The following is a 19,724-nucleotide window of genomic DNA, read 5'->3' as shown; positions in this document are numbered from 1 at the left end:
TCCTGGTGCCAGCTAGGATTGGAAGTGGAAATAAGAACAATGTCGTCATCATTGTTTTTGGTTAGGAAATCCTGATTCTTTATATATTTTCTAGTATTTTTCCATTGCCTTATAAGAAACTGGGGCCAGAGAAGTAACTGACTTCCAGCTTCATGGCAAGAACTACTATTAATAGTAACCTTAGAGCTTCCACCAACTTGCTTCAAGCTCCAGTTCATAGAAGCTCCCATAGAATTCTCTGGTTCAAGCTTATTTCTCCAACATCAGAACAGAAGATGTCCAAAAAGAACAGAAGATGTCCAAACCACAATATTTATTAAGAAATATAAGCCATGATCTCTACCATCAAGGACCACACTATATCTAATTAAAAGAAAAAAATAAAAGAAATATACTCATGAAAACATAATAAACAAGGTGAGCATCTACTGATTTGCTCTGCCATGCTTTTCTATTATGATATGCTGCCTCACCACAGGCTTACAAGCAACATGGCCAAACGATCATGGACTGGACCCTCTGAGACTATGAGCCAAAATAAATCTTTTCCCTTTATAAGTTGACTTTCTCAGGTAGTCATTGTAGTAACACAAAGCTGACTAACACGGTCCATTGTGGGAAAGAATGTGAGAAGGGACAGGAGGGACAAAGCCTAATTCCATAGTATGTCAACTCCCTTTGAGTCTGGATGCTTGACCAACTGAGGTTGACCAATGAGAAAGCATAAAAGCAGGTGTGTATCTTGCACTCTCTAAAAATAAAGCCAGTACAAGATTTTGCAAGCTGCAAACTCTTTATACTCTATTACTGGACCTATGACTCCAGATGAACTTGAGGACTTGATTGACCAGCTAAAATCCATTTCTCGGAGGACTTTCTGAAATACTGCAACTAAGCAGTCTATTATCTTAGAGATCTGCTACAGAACCTGGAACAAAACCAAGGCTAGATGTTGGAAAGTCGCAAGATACCATTTATCACTAGGTCTAGAAGTGTTAGTCTGGGAGTATTTCCGTTTAGATAATTCTATATCATCTGCACAAAACTGCTCTTCTTTGGGGATAATGTTGTTGGAAGTTGTTCAACTACAAACCACTTGCAATTTGGGGTGCCTTATTATAACCTCAATGATGGAAGAAAAATAACTTCCGGGAAGATTTGGGACCAAAAAATTAACTGGCTGTAAGGCAAGTCACCCAGTTTTCTTTCTTTATCTGTGAAAAATACAGGAAATTGGCCTTACTTGGGGGAAAATAATGAGTGATGCAGTATCCCCCCCAACTCCCAAAAAGAAAAACTAAGTTCTTCATTCTATAGCTCCATCTTTCCACATTGACCTTGCTGATCCTTGGATCCAGAAGCATTACTGACATTCCTGACCACAATTCTAACAGTACATTAAGTAAGGTTCCTTAAACCTGAGCCCCCAAGCCTTTGAGAAGACTGCAAGCTAAGAACATGAAGACACATGTAATTCACCCCCAGTTTTCAGGACTCCCCACCCTTTTTCCTGCCCCCAAGGAATGAGCTATGGCTGGATTGGGAGTGAGCAAATCTCTGGAATTTCTCCCACAACACCCTCCTTTCCCATTCAGTTCTACAATTCCTTTCCTGCAGTCACATCCCTGTACATAAGGGAAGCAGTATTGAGGGGCTTGAAGCTTGCAAAATCTTTTACTGGCTTTATTTTCTAGAGAGGTTTTTAAAAACTTGTCTCAATTCTCTATTTTCCCCCCAAATGTAAAGACAGGGTTGTAGATGAGAATTTGGAAGAAATCTTAAGTACAGGAAATTTCTAGTTCCCAGAATTGGAAATGTGTCACAATAGATGTTTGAATTATGACCAGCATGTATTGAACACTGTCTATGTGCCAGGAGAAACAAATAAAAATCACATTTAAACAAATTAAGGTACAAATATGAAAGAAGCCTGTTATTAGTGGATTTATGGAGAGCTCCAGCTTTGGCAATTGACACAGCCAGGCTCTAATCCAGCTCTGCACGTAGTCACCTGGGTATGTCTCTTCTCCAGGATGGACTTCCCTAGCTGTCTTTTATAAAACAGATATGCTGAGACCTTGCCATGGTTCTGGGAGATTTCACCAGGCTTTACATAAAGAGTGAAAAACAGCTAATCATGCCGTATTTCTTCTCATGTGCAAATGCTTTACCTGAATTAACTCACTGAATTCTCACCGCAACCATTAAGAGCATATAATGGGTTTATTATTTTTTATCTAATTTTTTAATTATTATTTTTTAGCAGCACTGGAGATAGAATGCAGGGTCTCACACGTGCTAGTCAAGCAATATTTAAAATTGTGTTATGATTTAGAATTTAGTAGGCTATTAACTTTGAGCTTCCCTTACTTGTCATAGGCATCTAACACTGGGTGGTATCTATGGTGTTTATCAGGCTGACAAAATATGTAATCTGCTATGCTTTATTATTCTAGATAAATGTCCACTCAGGACCTAATTTTATAGTCACAGTTTAATATTCTTTCTCTTAAAGGCTCTAAAATTGTGCAAATTTTACTTTCTTCCCCAAACCTAAAGCCACGCTCCTTATGAGATAGAAGTAATTAACCACCCATCTCATGAGTTCCAAAGCTGACACCTAAGGAAGTGAAGTTCTTAGCCCAGTGACACACAGCCCAAAAATGGGGTTGCCCAGATTTCAACCCACACAGTCTGGCTCGAGCCAGAGTGCTTTCAACAGTAATACTTTATTGTTCTTGATTTCTTTTACATAAAGCTCCTAACAAACTCTCTGGGTCACTGGACACTTAATAACTAGTGGTGATTAATATTTCATGAATTCAAAACTGCTTTTGTAATAATAGGAATACAGCCCTGTCATATTTATATTACTGAATTTACATTACCATATAAATTTTAAACTTAGATAAATCAGCATATTTTGCCAGACTGATTTTATACAAAAGAACTTTTTTCTCATACTAATTTCCTAAAAGATTCTTTAAGTCTTTATTTTTTTAAGCAATACTGAGATTGAACCCAGAGCCTTTGCACTGAGTTACATCCCAGGCCCATTGTTGCTACCAAGGTTCTTTTTGTTTTTGTTTTTGTTTTTGTTTGAGACAGGGTCCCAAAAAGTCTCTAAATTGCCCAGGCTGGACTCAGACTTGCAATCTTCCTGCCACAGCCTCTCAGGATACTGGAATTACAGGCATAATAGGCTCTTTAAATCTTATTCAAGGTATTAGGTTACCTGCATCAGAATCATTTGTACCACACCCTGTGCCACAAAATCAAATAAATCTACATTAACAACGTTTAATGAATTCCCTGAGTGACTTTTTGGTACTCAGGTTAGAAACCATCACTTTTTAATAGTCACTCCACTACAGGTAGCATAGTTTATAGGTGGAGTGGAGAGTAACAGGCAGAGAAAGGAATTTGAATCTAAGGTGTTACTAGTGTTTTTACCTTTACTTTACCTTTAATAAGGTGAATGACAAGAATTACAATGTAAGTTAGTAGGCATGTTTGGCTACATTCAAATTTGCATAAGTTTACATATTCTATTAAAATTAAGTTTATATGTAATTTTGAAGACTATAGTAATTAAGAGTAGAACATTCTCAAGTTCTGTTCTAAAATTTAAGTATATTAATCCATTCACTCTTTAAAATCTTTTTTTTTTCCTGAGACATGCTCTCACTTTGTAATTCAGACTTGTCTCCAACTCACTATGTAGCCCAGGCTGGCCTCAAACTCTAGGCAATCCTCCTGCTTCATCCTCCCCAGTGCTGGGATTATAGGTGCGCACCACCATGCCTGGCTAAAATTCTTTTAATTAAGTAATCTTATCACCTTCATTTTGAGGCAGAGGCTCAAAAATGTTAAGTAATTCTCCACCAAGCCCAGAGAAAGGATTTGAACCCAAGAAGTCTGGTACTAGAAACTGTCTGTTAAATCCTGCCTCACATACACACAAAAAAGGTAAATTTTTTAAAAGTATGGATCAAGGTAAAATTCAAAGTCTTCTTTATAATTTGGAAGCATATATTTTGATTTTTTTATTGTTATTAGTACTTATTTGCAGCACATAATGATTACATTCATTGTGGGGAGTTGGTACCAGTACATAACACATTTTAATTTTTTTTTTACTTCCCCAACTTTGGATTTTGGAGTTTTTCCTCTGTTTTGGTCATCTTCAAGACAAATATTAGCCATGTGTTGAAGACATAAAATGTATGATATCAGTAAAATGATCTAAATCCACATTTTTCTAAGAATGAAAATTTAGAGAGTTAGACTTGAGGGTGTTAGAGCTCAGTGGATCCGCCTAGCTCATAAACAGGATCTTTGTTTCAGTCCCTCCCACATACTCCTCCCTCCACCTCTCAAAAAACTTTCAAGATCTTTACCCTAAATTCCTTCCCTCAGCATTTCTGCTGCTGGAGCCCAACAGTTGGTCAAAGCTGACATTAGACTCTAACTTGGCTCTAAGCACTTTACGTACGTGAATTCCTTCAGTACTCACAGCTGTATTATTTTTCCACATTTACAGAAGAAACTGAGGCAACAAATGATCGGTCCAAGGTCACAGAGAAGGTATCAAGATTGAAGAAGGACAGAATCAGGATTGAATCCCAGGCAGCCGCATGCCTGCCCTTAACCACCTACTAAAAAGTCTTCTTCCATGTATTGAGTGGCCTCTGTAAACCAGTCCTTCACACAAACCAGCCAAATCCTCCCAGGCCTGCTCAGAACTGCATTCCCTGCTGTGGCCAAGAGGGAAGGAAGGCTGGGAGAGATGAAAGGCCTTGCTCTGGCCACACAGCTGGAAAGGGCACTGTGGGCACCAGCCTGGATCCAAAACCTGCCACTTCCTACTCCACCACAAAAGCCCCTTGGGATTTTTATTGGTTACTACTCAGGACAAGCCCTAGAGAGAATCACCACCATTTCCATTTTACAGATAAGAGCCTTCACCAGATAGCCTGAAAATAACCTTCCAATGCTTGGGTTGATTCCATCTTCTACATCTGCTCTTCAAAACAAGAGTCTGGGAAAGGAGAAGATGTAAGCCTACATTCATTCACATTGGCTCAAGGTTAAGCCAATAAAAACCCTAGCTCTGGCAAGTGTAGAGAACACCAACTGAAGGAACTGAGATGCTTTGGATCTCAGTACTGGCGGGTAACCAGGCCACCTTGAAACTGCTAACCCATTGATAAGAATAGACAGGGACAGTTGTGTGCTCCCGACTTGTAGCCCAGGAGGCTTCCGAGAGTTTGGGACATTTCCCTCAGATTATCTCTTCTCCCTGAATCAACAACAGTAACCGCAAAGTACCTCACAAACGCAGTAATGACAAAAACTTGTTATTAATTTCTTTTGGGAGGAGGATGGGCCCAGTCTCAGAAATTAACAAGAAAGACCGGCAGGTAACAGGAGCCAAGAAGGAAACTCGGTTCTGCAGGACTCTGAAGTCCCTGGCAAAGTTCTTGGGGAAACCTCGCGGGGGGCAGGGGCAGCAGACGATAAAGAAGTGACCCACAAGTGACTAGCAGATCGGCGAGCTCGGGGACAGAAGGCTGTGGACAGGGACGAGATGAAAGGAGAAGGAGGTGATGCCTCCTTTCCTAGCGTCCGATCGGTCAGAGGGAGCCTGTCCAGAAGCCAGGCGGGCCTGAGAGGCAGAGAGAGGAGACGGCAGCCTCGCCCAGGTCCCCTGGCTCTCTGCCGCTCTCGCACTTACTTGCTCTGAAGTGTCACCCAAGCTCCGTGCCTCTTCTTGCGACCCCGTGCAGAGGGGCAGTCCCAAGCACAGCCCAAGGAGCAAGAGCATGGCGGGGTCAGAGCTCCGCGACCGCAGTGGGACTCGGCGGGACACGCAGGAGCTCAGGGGACTGGAGACTGCAGGGAGGGCTGCGCTGCCGCCCCGCCAGCTCGCCCCCCGCAGCCCCGCCCCCATCCCGGGCCCGGCCCCTCTGCCGGCTGGCCCCGCCTTCCTCTCATCAGCACCTCCAGGCCCCGCCTCCGACGCCCGGGTCCCCACTGCCCAGAGAGAAAAGAACCACTTCAACTCCGCAGCCACCTCTGCTCCTCGCCCCAGGTCCTCTGCCTTGCCCTCATCTTGTGCCCTGTGACATTTTAAGAACCAGACCCCTCTTCTGTCGAGTTCCCTCCATTTCCACCTGCCAGCAACCTCCCGCCTCATTTTCTTTCTTTCCTGAAATGGCCAGGATATTTCTTGTGCACTTCTTTAATTCCCCTGAGGATGCGGGATGGGCCAGTCCACCCCTCTACCTACACCTGCTACCCTAAAGCCAAGGCGGCCTGCTTCCCTCTGCCTCAATAGAGCACGTTCCCCTTTCCATCGCCACCGATTTCTAGAAGTCAAGATAAAGGGTTCTAATTAGGACCCACGCAGACTACCAGTGTTGTCCTCTTTATGCTGCCCTGAAACAGGGGGACAGAAAAGAGAAAGGCAGAATTGGCACCGCGTGGTCGTAATTCTAAGTGTTTGGTTATTAATCTGTAACTTGGTTATAAACTGTTGGTGATCTTTCCTCCATGCCATAGGAAGAGTGATTATCTACGGAGCCATCTCTGCCTGGCCTTTTTACGTGGCAGATACATAATGTAGCTGAGACTGCTTATGTCTTCTTCTAAAAGGCAACTGCCTCCAGAACACTTTCTGTCTCTGACAATTCCATCTAAATAGCTGAGGGGTATAACCGTTCCCAACAGCCAAGGACAGGGAATCACTACCATTTCCATCCTGGTCATCGGTGGCCATTAAATGATAATCACAGGGACTGTAGAAAGTGTTATCTAAAGGAGAAAATCAGATCACAAAATTGTATCAACAGTACTATCGTATTTAAGTAAAAATGTTTATGACCGGACATAAAAAGTATGAAAAAATGAAAATGACAGCAGTGGTTGTGCTAATTTGAGCTGATATCTCCTCCTTAAAACATTTTTTTTAACTCTTGTTGAAATGCTGTGTGTTAAACAGAGAAATGAAGAGAGAGGTTAAAACAGACTTGGGCCAGGGATTTAGCTCAGTGGTTCTGCCGCCTGCCTCGTAAGCACAAGGTCCCGAGTTCAATGCCCTGTTCCAAAAAGGAAAAAAAAGACTTGGTGATACTGTTCAGCAAATGAAAGAAAACATTTGTCACTAGCAGTTAATCACTGAACGGCCTCAACACTGACTAATTAAAAAGCACACATCCCACAAGAGGTAAAGCAGTCAGTCCAGTGCAACAAAACACATTATACACCCACTTTGTCCTAGGAGGACAATCCCAAATCTTCTGGAATCAGTTTGCCTATTTTCCTAGGAGGGAAAAATAACAACTTGTGAACTCAGAATTGCATTGGACAAAATCATGTTATTTGAAAAAGAACAGTAACTGTGACTATGGTTCCAGTGTTCCAACACGTCCAGCTTCCCCTTCCAGCCCTCCCTGCTGCAATGCTGGGAGGGATCGTACTCAACTATATTTGCCCTCACACCTGTTCTTTTTCCAGATTTGTATTAACTGGCTTTTGCAACAGTAACACTAGGAAATGTAAGTTTTCTTTGGTACGTCTTGGAAGATACTGACTATTCTGGACTTTGTTGGGCAAGAAGGCTGGGAGGGGGGCTGGGGGGTCAGAACTGGCTACTATGTAGCTATGTGACCAGGCAGAGTTTCTGAACTTTCAGAATTAAGATGGTTCAACTGACAATTTTTCCACTCTATGATGGTGTATAAGTGATATGTGTTCAGTAGATATCATACTTCAAACTCATAATTCTGATCTTCTCCAGGGGCTGGCAGTGTGATGCTAAGTAGCAGCAGGGAGCCGCAGCTGCCCTTCAGCCAAGCAATCAAGAGGGTAAACAATAGATACTCTAGGGTGTGTTGTGTTGCCAGGGTTTTTGAATGTTGTCTTGTGCCTTTGCATCTCAAATCCAGCTGTAGGCTAATCTGAGTGTTCTGAGCATGTGTAGGCAGGCTGGCTAGGATGTTGGGTGTGTTAGATGCATTTTCAACTTAATGAGATTTTCAGATTATGATGGGTTTATCAGAAGGTAGTCCCATTTTTAAACTCAGGACTATCTGTATTTTCAATCTGTGAGGGTCTAGTATTCTATTTTATTTTTTAAAAGAAATGTAATTTTTACTTGCAGATAATGCACCAATCCACACTAACTGCTAAACACTTTGAGCTGACATTTGCTTTTTTTCCAGTTTTTATTTTTTGTTAGCACATGGTTGCAATACATAATGTTCACATTCCTTGTGGAGAGTTGGTACATGTATATAATGTGTTTTCCTTCCTTTTTTGACCCCTTCCCCCTTCCCCCCAATCTCTTGATTCACTTTCCATTTGAGAAAGATCTATCTCCCCTTCTCATTTGAAAAAGATCTAACTTTTATTTTGCTCTTTATTTATATTTTGGGTTTTTCATACAAGATAAACCACATGATGTTTAAGCTTATGTGTCTGGTTTATTTCACTTAACATTATGGCCTCAAGGTGCATCCATTTTCCTACAAACCCAAGTTTATCTTCCTTTTTGGCAGAGTAGTACTCTATTATGTGTAAATATCACATTTTCTTTATCCATTTATCTATTGATGAACATATAGGCTGCTTCCAAGATTAGCTATTATAAATTCTTCTGATATAAACATGAGTATGCATGTATCACTGTAATAGGATGTCTTTAACTCTTTGGGGAAGATTCCTAGAAGGGGTATAGCTAGGTCAAGTGGAATTTCTAGTTAGTTTTTTTGAGTAATCTCCACACTGGTTGTACCAGTTTACATTCCCACAAACAATGGAGAAAGTTTCCTTTTTCTTGGAAGCCTGACCAGTATTTGTTATTATTTGATTCCTTGATGATAACCATTCTTTCTAGGGTAAGACATACTAGTCTAGTATTCTATGTGACACCTGAGCATTGGTAGAATGTTGTTTAAAAGTTATGTAAGTGTAATAAAATAAGACCTAGTGCAAGTTTTCCAAGATTCTTGCAAGTATAGGCAATAATTTATATTGGCTTTCTAAATAAGAATCCAACAGTGAATTTCCCCCCAGAGGGGACATGTTAAAATGAGGACTAAGGTGCCTCCACACACATCTGTGCTTGATCTCATGTTTCTCATTTTACCTCCAGTTAGGGCTGATTGTCTAGTCTAAGACTGCTGAACAGGTAGAATCTCCAAGCTAAAAGAGACAATGAGGGACATCTAGCCCAATTCTGATTTTTCTAAAGAGTCACCTGAAAGGGCATGCCCAGAACTACACACTTGTTGGTGACAAATCCCAGGCAAGGATCCAGTGTCCACAGATGATGGTTCATTGTGTTTCTAGAAAGCAGTTTCCTTAGTAGCTGAAGGACTAGAATCAGACTCAGTAGTTAATAGCTTTTATTCTCTTGCTTAAGACCACCACTTAATGGGCCCAAAGCTATCACTAAACTGGCTCCAAGTTAGATTAAAGAGCTGAAAGCAGATTTTATATTTGTTTTCCTTTCTTTCACCTTGAATTTAGACCCTGCCACTGCCTAGTGCCTGTATCCATATAGGATTTTTATCAGTTAGATTCCAGCCATAGCCAAGTCCTCTGGGTTCACCTTGCCAGTTTTGCCCTCTTTCTGAGTGTCCTAAAGCCGCCATTCTCTTTAGGGTCAGCTGTTTCTCCCACTCCTTGGTCCAGACTTTTTTAAAAGTCTGTTTATATGGCCTTTTGTTTGTTTTTGTTGACCCCGACAACTTTGCATAATTGTGACAGTTCTTTACAAACTCAGAATTTTTTGTTTCCTTGATCAGAGGGACTGGAGAGGAATTGGGTTCCTTTTGGGACCGCCTCAATGATTTTTCAGGAGCCATGGTGGCTTGGGAGTCTAGTTACCCCCATTTTGCATCTATCTTACCAGCCACTGAGCTTTATCCAGCAAGAATACTTCTGGACATGAAAGTAGAGAATGCGGCTTTCAAATTGAGGACTAATAATTGGCTGAATTAATGAACTATTTACTAAGTGCCACAGTTCATTATATTTTATTTTAATGACTTGCTGTTATGGTTTAGATCTAAAATGTCCCCCCAAAATTCTCATACATCTGGAAGGTGACTGGATCATGGGATGTTATACTCATCAGTGGATTCATCCATGGATGACTCAGTAGCTGAATATTTTGTTAGGAGGTGAGGCCAGATTGAAGGTGGGTCATTGAGGGCATGAATTCTTGTCCCCAGTTCCTCTCTTTGCTCTCTGCTTCCTGGCTGCCCTGGGTTGAGCACCTTTTTCTCTGCCATGCCCCTCTGCCATCCTCTTTCTGGTGGACTAAATGCATGAGCCAAAATAAATCTCTCCTTCTATTAATTGCAGGTGCTACATACTGTGTCTCAGTATGAGAAAGTGACCAAGACATCTGCTTACATATTTGAGTCTCAAATTAGACTCTGATTTCCTCATGGGAAAGTATTGTATTGGGCTTATTTTTATAACCCCAATATCTGGCACACGGCAAGGGATACAGTAGACATGATATGTTTGATGAATGAATGAATGTGCATCTGCTAGTTGTATACAATATAATGGAAGTCTTAGATACAGTCCATGACCTAGAAGGATTTTCCACTTAGAAATGAAGGTGGAGCTTCAGAATGCATGTAATTTGAGTTCCATTGTGACATGCTAAGAAGAGGAAGTTGAGACTGTGAATGTGGGCAAGATGGCTTCATGAAGGAAGTAGAAATTTATCTCTGCATGAATTAGATTTTGAAAGCCAAATGGAGAAGAGAAAGCATTAAAGAGACAGAGGATAAAGTGGGCACCAGGGTAGAAAAGGCTTGGGTATTGAGGAAATGAATACAAAGTACTGGGGGGAAGGTTCAAGTGTGAGCAGTTACCTGTTGACATGTGTTGAGCTGAAAGTTGGGAAAGTATATCCCAGTGGTTCCTAATGCAAATGCCCAGACCAATGCAGACACTTGATAACACTGCCTTCACTTCCTTGCAAAAAGAGAAAAACAGTCATTATGATGTATTTTAGTAAAATTATTTTTTATTTTAAAAAATAAAAAAATCCTTTGCTCTTTGATAAGGATTTTATTACTCCCCAGGGGATAAAAGAATAAACAGCTGTATCTCCAGGGGAAGTGTATACTATAGATAGAGGGAGGGGGTGGCAAACCAGAATCTCAGGAAGGCAGTGGCAAAAACATGTCTTTGGAAAACCTTCCTTGATAGTTTGAAAATCCTCCCATAAAACCCACAAACATTATACCATACACATGAGAGTGACAAATATTATCACAATTTCTGTTTCCTGTGCTGGTTCTCACTATCAATTCTATGAAGTAAGTAATTAAGACTAGTACATTTTTTTCTTTCATAGTAATTTTTATTATATATACTCAGCTCCGTACCCATAGTCTTGTTCATTTAAGATGGCTGTTCACAAGTATAAACAATGAGTAACACTGTATATTATACACCAGATGAAACACCATTCACTACATACTGAATTAATTTCTTTTAAAACTTCAAAATATAATTTTATAATCAGATACTTGATAAATATCAATTTTTTTTCTTTTCTTTTTTTTTTTTTTTGGTGCCAGGGATCAAACTCGGGCCCTTGTGCTTGCGAAGCAGGCGGCGGAACCACTGAGCTAAATCCCCAGCCCTAATTATTATCAGTTTTAAGCCACCATAATATTCAAGAGGGTCAATATACTTAAATATAAATTTGTAACTTATTTCAATGCTTTTCAAACACTACTTTCTATATGTTCACATTCACATGAAAGAACACATCAATGCTCCAAATGCAAATCAGAACTCTAGGCCTTAGTTAATGTTGTAGTATTTTAAGTTAGGCAATTAGAAAGCCATGACAAATTAGCTCTTAAGTGATGAATAGCTTCCTTCATTTTAGCATGACTTTAAAAAAAAACATATGAAGTAGATAATATACCTTTAAAATATTAAAGATTTTTGACCTTTGTTTACGAATTTTATTTTTTTTGGTTAATACAGATTGCATGCTTCTTAATCTCACTCTTTTCACTTTGTGCCTACAAAAAATAAAACTGTCCTTAATCTTCCTAAATTCTTTGTTTTTCAAATAAATTCAAATAAATTTTTCAAATAAATTTTTCAAACAAAAATTTTTTCAAATAAATTTTTTTCAAATAAATTCTTTGTTTTTCAAATAAAGACATTATCACTCTTGTATGGTAAGAAGTTAGTGAAACAGTTTTAAAGTCAGTGACAAAAATCACATATTACCATAAAAGATGATGTAACAAATTTAGTGTTAGGTGAGAAATTAGAGCGCAGTACAGCAAAGACATATATATCTACCATATATATGTATATATATGTGTGTGTGTGTATATACACCATATATATAGTTGAATTCTTAATCACAGTTTTATAGAACAGATGCAGTAGTGTGTATCTGTTTCCTGCTTTATTAGTTACAGTACTACAAGTTTGCTTATGAATTTAACAGAAAGGATGAAAGGGTGGGCTCTTCATAAGCAGTGATCTTACTGACCCTTGTTTTGCATGTGTTACAGGGACTTCTAGCCACCCAAAGAATTTTCTTGGCCAATTAAGGTAACTGGTCATATATGGTATTAGTCTCATTTTTAAAAAGAAATTTACATTTTTCTCCCAAGGGCTTTAAGGAGGAGGGAAATGTCTCTCTCTGTACCACTCTGAGCATAAATTATAAAAATATCACATTTCTCTGGGTATCATTATTGTTCATCAAGATCTCCATCAATATATAGATGGGTTCTATGCCCAAAATTTTAATTTGATTGTTTCTAACTTATGATGTATTTATTATATTACAAATGGGAATAACTTTAAATTGTTTAATTCATGATGAAGTTAAATTACTGTTCCTTTAAGATTCTACAGATTGCAGTAAACTACGTTTGCAGAGAGTTTCATGTGTATACGTCTTACTTAAATGTTAGGTGTTTATAATTGGAGTCTCCTTTTCTAATCTTTCAATGTGAATAAATTGATCAGAAAGATCATTTTATGGAAGTTATATTTACATCCAAAGCTAAACTTTGTAGTGGGGCTTACATTTCATAAATGGCTCCTGAATAGTTAGTTATAAACGATATTTCAAAACAGTAATTGTAAAAAATAAAGTCAAATACAGGTTTTTTTTCAGTTAACTGGAAATTCCTCTTATGATTTATTTTAGGATTGGGATGTCATAATGAGCATATCAGATTGCAGATATTCATTTATAGTTCCACTTAAGTAAATTTTAGTTTGAATCAGCTATTCTCAAGTTTACCACAATTCTTTTTGTGCCTGATAATTTTGAGAACTCAGAAAAAAAAATATTTACTTACACTAGGTCTAGATCCTTTGAGCAGAATTTCCTTCACAACTCCTGGTAATAACGTGTTATTGAAATCAATAATCATGTTAAAACTTGCATAACACTGTTGACAGATAATATAAAAATAAATTTATTTTATCTTATATTTACTTTTAAAATCCTATACTTTAGCTATTGTGACTGAATGCATCCTTACGGAAAATGAGCAAGCTTTATTTATATATCCTCAATTCAGAAAACCATTAATTATATATTTCCATTTCAAAGAGAAAACTCATCCTAATTTAATGAGAAAGTATGCCTTTGCAGTTTGAAAAATTAATATAATGTCACCTTTTGGGAATGTAGGCCAATTATATAAAATTAATACTTTTTGCTAGTATTATACACTGAAATATATTTTGTTTTAAAAATCTCAAAAATGTTATTTTATTTCAAAGGTATCTATCTTTAGAAGAGATACATATGTAAATAGAAAAAAGTTGATATATTTAATCCATAATTGCATAATTCTCTGTTGATTTATAACTTGATATACCAAAAATTTCTACAATTAATTTGTAATTGCCACCATTACAAAGAAGTAGCTAAATAAAAGCAGGTTGTATGGTATTGCATTTATGCCCAGTGTTAATTTATTTAATTCACAAATGATATTTGTAAAAATCTTTCAAACTTAAAAAAACACGGTTATTAATATGGATTAATTCAATTAAACTTAACATTGTGTAAAATATTCCTGCTATACACTTAAGTATAATTGGATCAATAAAGTACCTTGCACAGAAAGTGAAGACTTCCACATTAAAATTATACTTGTTTCACACTTACTGAGAATGCCTGAAAACATTTTGGAAAAGACTACTAATGGCCTTGACTATTAACGGTAACAACTTCTTGCATTTTTCTGCCCTTTTTTTTCAATTTTGTTTAGTTGAGTGTTAAGTTCTACTTTTCCTTTTATCTTCAAATAGACTCTTCAGCATATGAAGTTGAATGGCTGACACCACCACCATGACCACTAAATTAACGATCGACCAGAAACTGACTCTATCAAAGTTGCTTTTTTGTATGTTTCCATCATGAGCCTCAAATGCTCTAAATAGAGTTTGTATATGAATGCATTTGCTTACTCTGCACTTGATGCTGTTGATAGATTCCAGGATGTCTTTCAGTTTCATCTCCAACATATCTCTACTGGTAATATATTTCTTCCAGTCTTCTTGTTCTTGTGCCTGTTCTTCCCTATTATCCAGGAATAATTCAAAGAAAATTACTTTCTCAGAAATGGTGCTGAATGCATTGTCAAAGCAGAACATGTAATCACCAACTTCAGTTTCTGCAGTGTGAACCCCATCTGATTTTCTTTGTTCAAAAACTAAAGTTTTGTCTTCTAGAGAGGCCAGATGGAAATCAATATCTAATCCTGCTCCACCTAAAACTTGGTACTCGACACCCAACGGCCTTCAGCGGCAGGGACTGGTAGAAACATTCCTTCTGGCTGGCCTGAAGGGTAAAGGGTAAAGGTAAAGTCGCTGTCTAAGGAAGGCATGAAGCTGGCAGCAACCCTAGGGGCAAAGCAACCAGGAGGAGCAAAGGGGAAGGGCAGCCAGATTTTGTCGCCCATCCTAGTCTGGGCGATATCAGGCTGAAGGCCTCGGGGGAGATATGGGAGAGCGGCGCCTGGGCTCTACTTTTCCTCCCTGAACTCCTCGTGGCAGGAGAGCTCTGAATCCAAGAAAACTTCAGTGGTGGCTGCAGTAGCAGTGGTGGTGGCTGCAAGTGATGTCCTCCGAAGGGTAGAGCACTAGTACATTTTTTTATTTTTTGAAAAAATAAAACGAAACGGAGGAAGGCAGGGGAAGGAAAGGGGAGGGAAGGGGAGGGGAGAGGAGAGGGGAGGGGAGAGGGGAGGGGAGGGGAGAGGGGAGGGGAGGGGAGGGGAGGGGAGGGGAGGGGAGGGGGGAGGGGAGGGGAGGGGAGGGGAGGGGAGAGGCGAGGAGAGGAGAGGAGAGGAGAGGACGGAAAGGAGAGGAAAGGAAAGGAAAGGAAAGGAAAGGAAAGGAAAGGAAAGGAAAGGAAAGGAAAGGAAAGGAAAGGAAAGGAAAGGAAAGGAAAGGAAAGGAAAGGAAAGGAAAGGAAAGGAAAGGAAGAGAGAACAAAAACAAAAGCAAAAACTCAAAGCCAGTGCTGCCCTCTTGGACACTCACTGTCAATAGCTGTCACTGCCAGTCTGCATCTGCCTCATGTGTAATTCAAAGACAGGCAAAGAGTTCTACAGAAATATTTATCAATTAAGCAACAATTTGTCCCTATAGAAATATTCATTGAACATCAAAAAAAAGATTTAGTGCACAGTCAAGAATCATTTTTATTTCCTTCTGGGAAGTTGCTAGAGTAACAAGCACTGGCCCAGTTTTCAGGAATCCCAGAAGACTTGGAAGAGCACAGCGGATTTGCTAGTGCTATGGAGTAGATAGAGGATCATTCCACCTGCCTTGATGCCGAGTATTGATCCCCCAACCTGGTGATATCTTTGACTCTGAGGCATGAAGACAGAGAAGCCAGCAAAATATGAGGTTGATTCACAGGGAGTATTTTCAACTGGAAAAGCTGCCAGGCATGCTTCAGACAGATTTTGGGAGATGTCCAGAGAGCTTTCCCCAAAGCCACAGGCGTGTCTCTGGGAGGGTTTTGGCTAAGGCAAGGCACTGTTGGTTTTGTGGTTGATGCCAAAAGACAGATCACACTCTATGAAACCAGGCCCTGGCAATAAAACACCCTGGGTTCTTCGGCAGGTACAAGGGCAGAGGGGAACACTCTTCCACATGCAGCCCGGCAGCAGGTTCGAGCACACAGCTCTAGACTTGCTGAGCAAAGTCCTCTCTCGTGCTGCAGCTCCCGGGATCTGCTTGCTGAGTTCCCAGTCCCTTGGGCAGAAGACACTTTCCTCTTGTCAGTTCAGGAGAAGCTGTCAATAGTGATTTCTTTCAAGCAATAAATTACATTTTCTTCATCAATTTTGAGTTCTTTGTCTTCTCACCTACCCACTGGATTTGTTCTGAGCTTTATGATGTCTGTAGTACTTGGGCAGAGTGTCAAGGGGACAGTCTTTCCTGCAATGCCTGAAACATCCAGCAGCTGTTTGCACACATATATGTATGGGTGCTATGTGAGTGTGCGTTTGTGTGTTTATCTGTTTGTATGTGTGTGTGCATACATTTTTACATGTGTGTTTGTGTGCATATATTTCTATGTGTGTGTGCATGTGCATGTGTGTCTGTGTGGTTATCTTCTCTCTTCTTTCTACCATAATTACCAATTTTACTTTTGGTCTGACTTACTGCAACAAGGAATAAAGAAAGCCATTCAATTCCATCGAAAATCTGTCAATTAGACATGAGGTACCTATCAGAGGAGGCTGCTCCTGTGAGATGCTACTAGTGGGTCATTTCTCAGCTCTACCACTGATTATGTTATTTGGCCTTGTAATAGAGCCTCCCTCCTCTCAATCTCTCTCTGTCTCTCTCTCTCTCTCACACACACACACATACACACACACACACGCACACACACACATTGTCAGAGTTTTACCACCATTGCAATGCGAATACCAGCACATAGCACATGGCAGACTTCCCTTCTGTCATGAGTTATTCTAAGATAACTTTATAGCATAAGAGGGAAAGATAACTTATTTGTACTAATGCAACCATATACCATATACCAACACCATGCAAAGTCTTTACATGCCAGATCTTTCCTTTTTTCAGCTCTTGGGATTGAACCCAGGGCCTTGCAAATGATGGGAAAGTCCTCTGTACCCCTGAGCCACATCTCGAGCCCTTTTAACTTCTATTTTTGACATAGTGACTTGCTAAGCTGTCCAGGCTGGCCTCAAACTCACAATCACCCTGTCTTTGCCTCCAGAGTAGTTGGGAAGTTGGGATTACAGGTGTGCACCACTATGCTCTGTGTGTGTGTGTGTGTGTGTGTGTGTGTGTGTGTGTGTGTGGTACTGGAGACTGAACTCAGGGCCTTCGCACTGAACCACATCCCCAGACTTTTTCAAAACATTTTTTGAGACAAGGTCTCACAAAGTTATCTGGGCTAGGCTTGAAGTTGTCATCCTACCTCAGCCTTCCAGAGTTCTGGGATTAGGGTTATGCACCATCATGCCAGGCTTACACACTGCATCTTATTCATCTCTGAAGATGATTCACACAACATAGATGCAAATATGACTTCAGGGAAATTCAGTAGCTTCTCCAAAGTGACAGAGTTGTAAATAATAGAATATGGAGTTAATAAACTTACCAATATTTAAACATAAAAATAGCTATGAAGGGGCCAGGGATTTAGCTCAGTGGTTCCACCACCTGCCTCGAAAGACAAGGTCTTGCAGGTCGTGGGAAGGAGGGTCCCTAAACCAGCTTTGTGTCCCCTCTTCCATCACCTTCCTCAAAGATGGAAGCGGGGAGTCTGACTTTGGATGTCTTTTGCAAAAGGTCCTTTGGGGAAGGTTGTTTGATGCCCTTAGGAGTCTCCCCCACCCCCAGGAAGCTGAGAAGAGAGCTGAAGGTTGCTGTGGAGATCCCGCCTGTGTTCCAGGGCGTGTCCAGCCATCCTGGGAGGGAGCTGCCCTGGGGCTACTTTGTTTCCACCCAAGAGGACTGGATGAGGGCACTGGATGTCACCCTAGCTGGGGGCAGATCACCCTGAGGGAGGCACTCAGAGCAGTGGCAGGGCAGCCATGGCCAGTGCAGAGGGCTAGGCAATTGAAGATTCCTCCAGTGGAGAGAGCATCATGACTGGCTTCTCTGGAGGCACAGAACCAGTGTGTGTGTGTGTGTGTGTGTGTGTGTGTGTGTAATATTTGTGTTTACGTAATCATAGAGACTGTGTAAGTCCAAAATCTACAGGGTAGGCCATCATTTTGGAAACACAAGGAAGAATTACAGTTGAGGCCAGGGGTCATCTGCTTAGGAGGAAGAGTCAGTGTTGCTGATAAAGTCCCATGCCAGCTGCTGGAGAATTCCTTTTTGCTCAATTCTTTTGTACTAATCGGGCGTTCAACTGATTATATAAGGCCTACCCCCATTAGACAGCATGATCTGCTTTACTCCAAGTCCACTGATTTAAACGTTATTCTCATCCCAAAACACTCTCATGGGAACATCCAAAGTAACATTTGACCAAACAACTGGGTACCATGGCCAAGGTGACCATAAAATGCACTAACACAGCACCTTTGTCTCTCCTGGCCCTCCCCTCCCCTTCATGGGAGCCACCAAGACTTATTCTGAATTTTGTGTTAAACTTCCCAACCACAGATGGTGGTTGTAGCAAATTGCATTCTATGCACCACTGAGTTACTGACTTTAAAATGGCTAATTTTACATTGTGCAAATTTCAAGTCAATTAAGAAAAACAAGAAAAGCCAACTTCTCCCCTACTCCAATAGCACTAATGTGGTAAAATGATACCCAACATAATGTGGAATTATCAGTTAGCCCAAGTAAAGGTACGCTGGGGTGAAAATGCAGAGACAATCAGAAAAGAAGGGGAGTGTGTATGCTCTGAGACATTTTGACAGTTGAACTCAAGTAGAAGCTGATAAAGTGGCTGCAGCACAATGATGAGCTGTGGTGCCATGTTGGACAGAGCTCCTCTGTGGAGTGAAATTATCAGAGGCTCAGTATTTTTAAATTTAGTGGAAAAAAATAAATTTAGAGGAGATGTGTTCACCTCAAATTCCCAAAGCAAATGGGTCTCCCTGCTAAAGCATCTTAAATGCTTGTTAATTCCTAAGAGTTAGAGAAACCACAAGAAAGGTCCATACAGTTGCATCAGGCACTTTAGCAGAAATGAAGTGCATGACACAGAGCCAAGGCTGCAAGAGTCAACAACTGACAAAGGCCCACACTTGTATTTTGCTTCTGTATGTGAGGCACTATTCAAGTGCCTCAGTTCTACAAACCCACTAATCCTCTCCATGACACTACAGTAGAGCCTTTGATTGTCCCTACTTAATGGACAAACAGAGACAGAGAGAGAGAAAAGGCTTGCCTAAGCTCACATGGTTCGTAGGTCAGCTTTTCATGACTGGGACAGATACCAGTGACATTTAACCTAATAGGAGGAAAGGTTTATTTTGGCTCATGGTTTGGAAGGTTTTAGTCCCTGGTCTCTTGTTCGTTGCTTCTTGTCTGTGAATGAAGATGGCAGAGGAAGCCTGCTCACCTCATGGCAGCGGGAGGCAAAAACAGAAAGAGGAAGGGGCCAGGGTCCCAGCATGCCCTTCAAGGGCATGCCCAGAGTGACTTAACTTCCTCCTGCTAGGCCCACCCTCATAAGT

The 19,724-nt window shown here is 40.5% G+C and overlaps 1 protein-coding gene and 1 pseudogene across 1 annotated transcript in view; both read right to left on the bottom strand.

Moving 5' to 3' along the window:
• Window positions 1-5,929, bottom strand: part of Itih5 (inter-alpha-trypsin inhibitor heavy chain 5) — an 84,382-nt gene extending 78,453 nt beyond the window's left edge. The window contains 1 exon segment of the mRNA XM_004854533.3: window positions 5,738-5,929. Coding sequence (XP_004854590.2) covers window positions 5,738-5,827 — 90 coding nt within the window. The 5' untranslated portion in view covers window positions 5,828-5,929.
• An 8,378-nt stretch (window positions 5,930-14,307) lies between these two features.
• LOC101725567 (transmembrane emp24 domain-containing protein 5 pseudogene) lies at window positions 14,308-14,993 on the bottom strand (annotated as a pseudogene).
• Window positions 14,994-19,724: the final 4,731 nt, after the last annotated feature.

Source organism: Heterocephalus glaber, unplaced genomic scaffold (assembly GCF_053883595.1).
Source record: "Heterocephalus glaber isolate CG9 unplaced genomic scaffold, H.glaber_assembly_v1.0 deba00001472, whole genome shotgun sequence".
Taxonomy (NCBI): Eukaryota; Metazoa; Chordata; class Mammalia; order Rodentia; family Bathyergidae; genus Heterocephalus; species Heterocephalus glaber.
The sequence above is the reverse complement of the archived record's forward strand: the minus strand, read 5'-3'. Positions and strand labels throughout refer to the sequence as shown.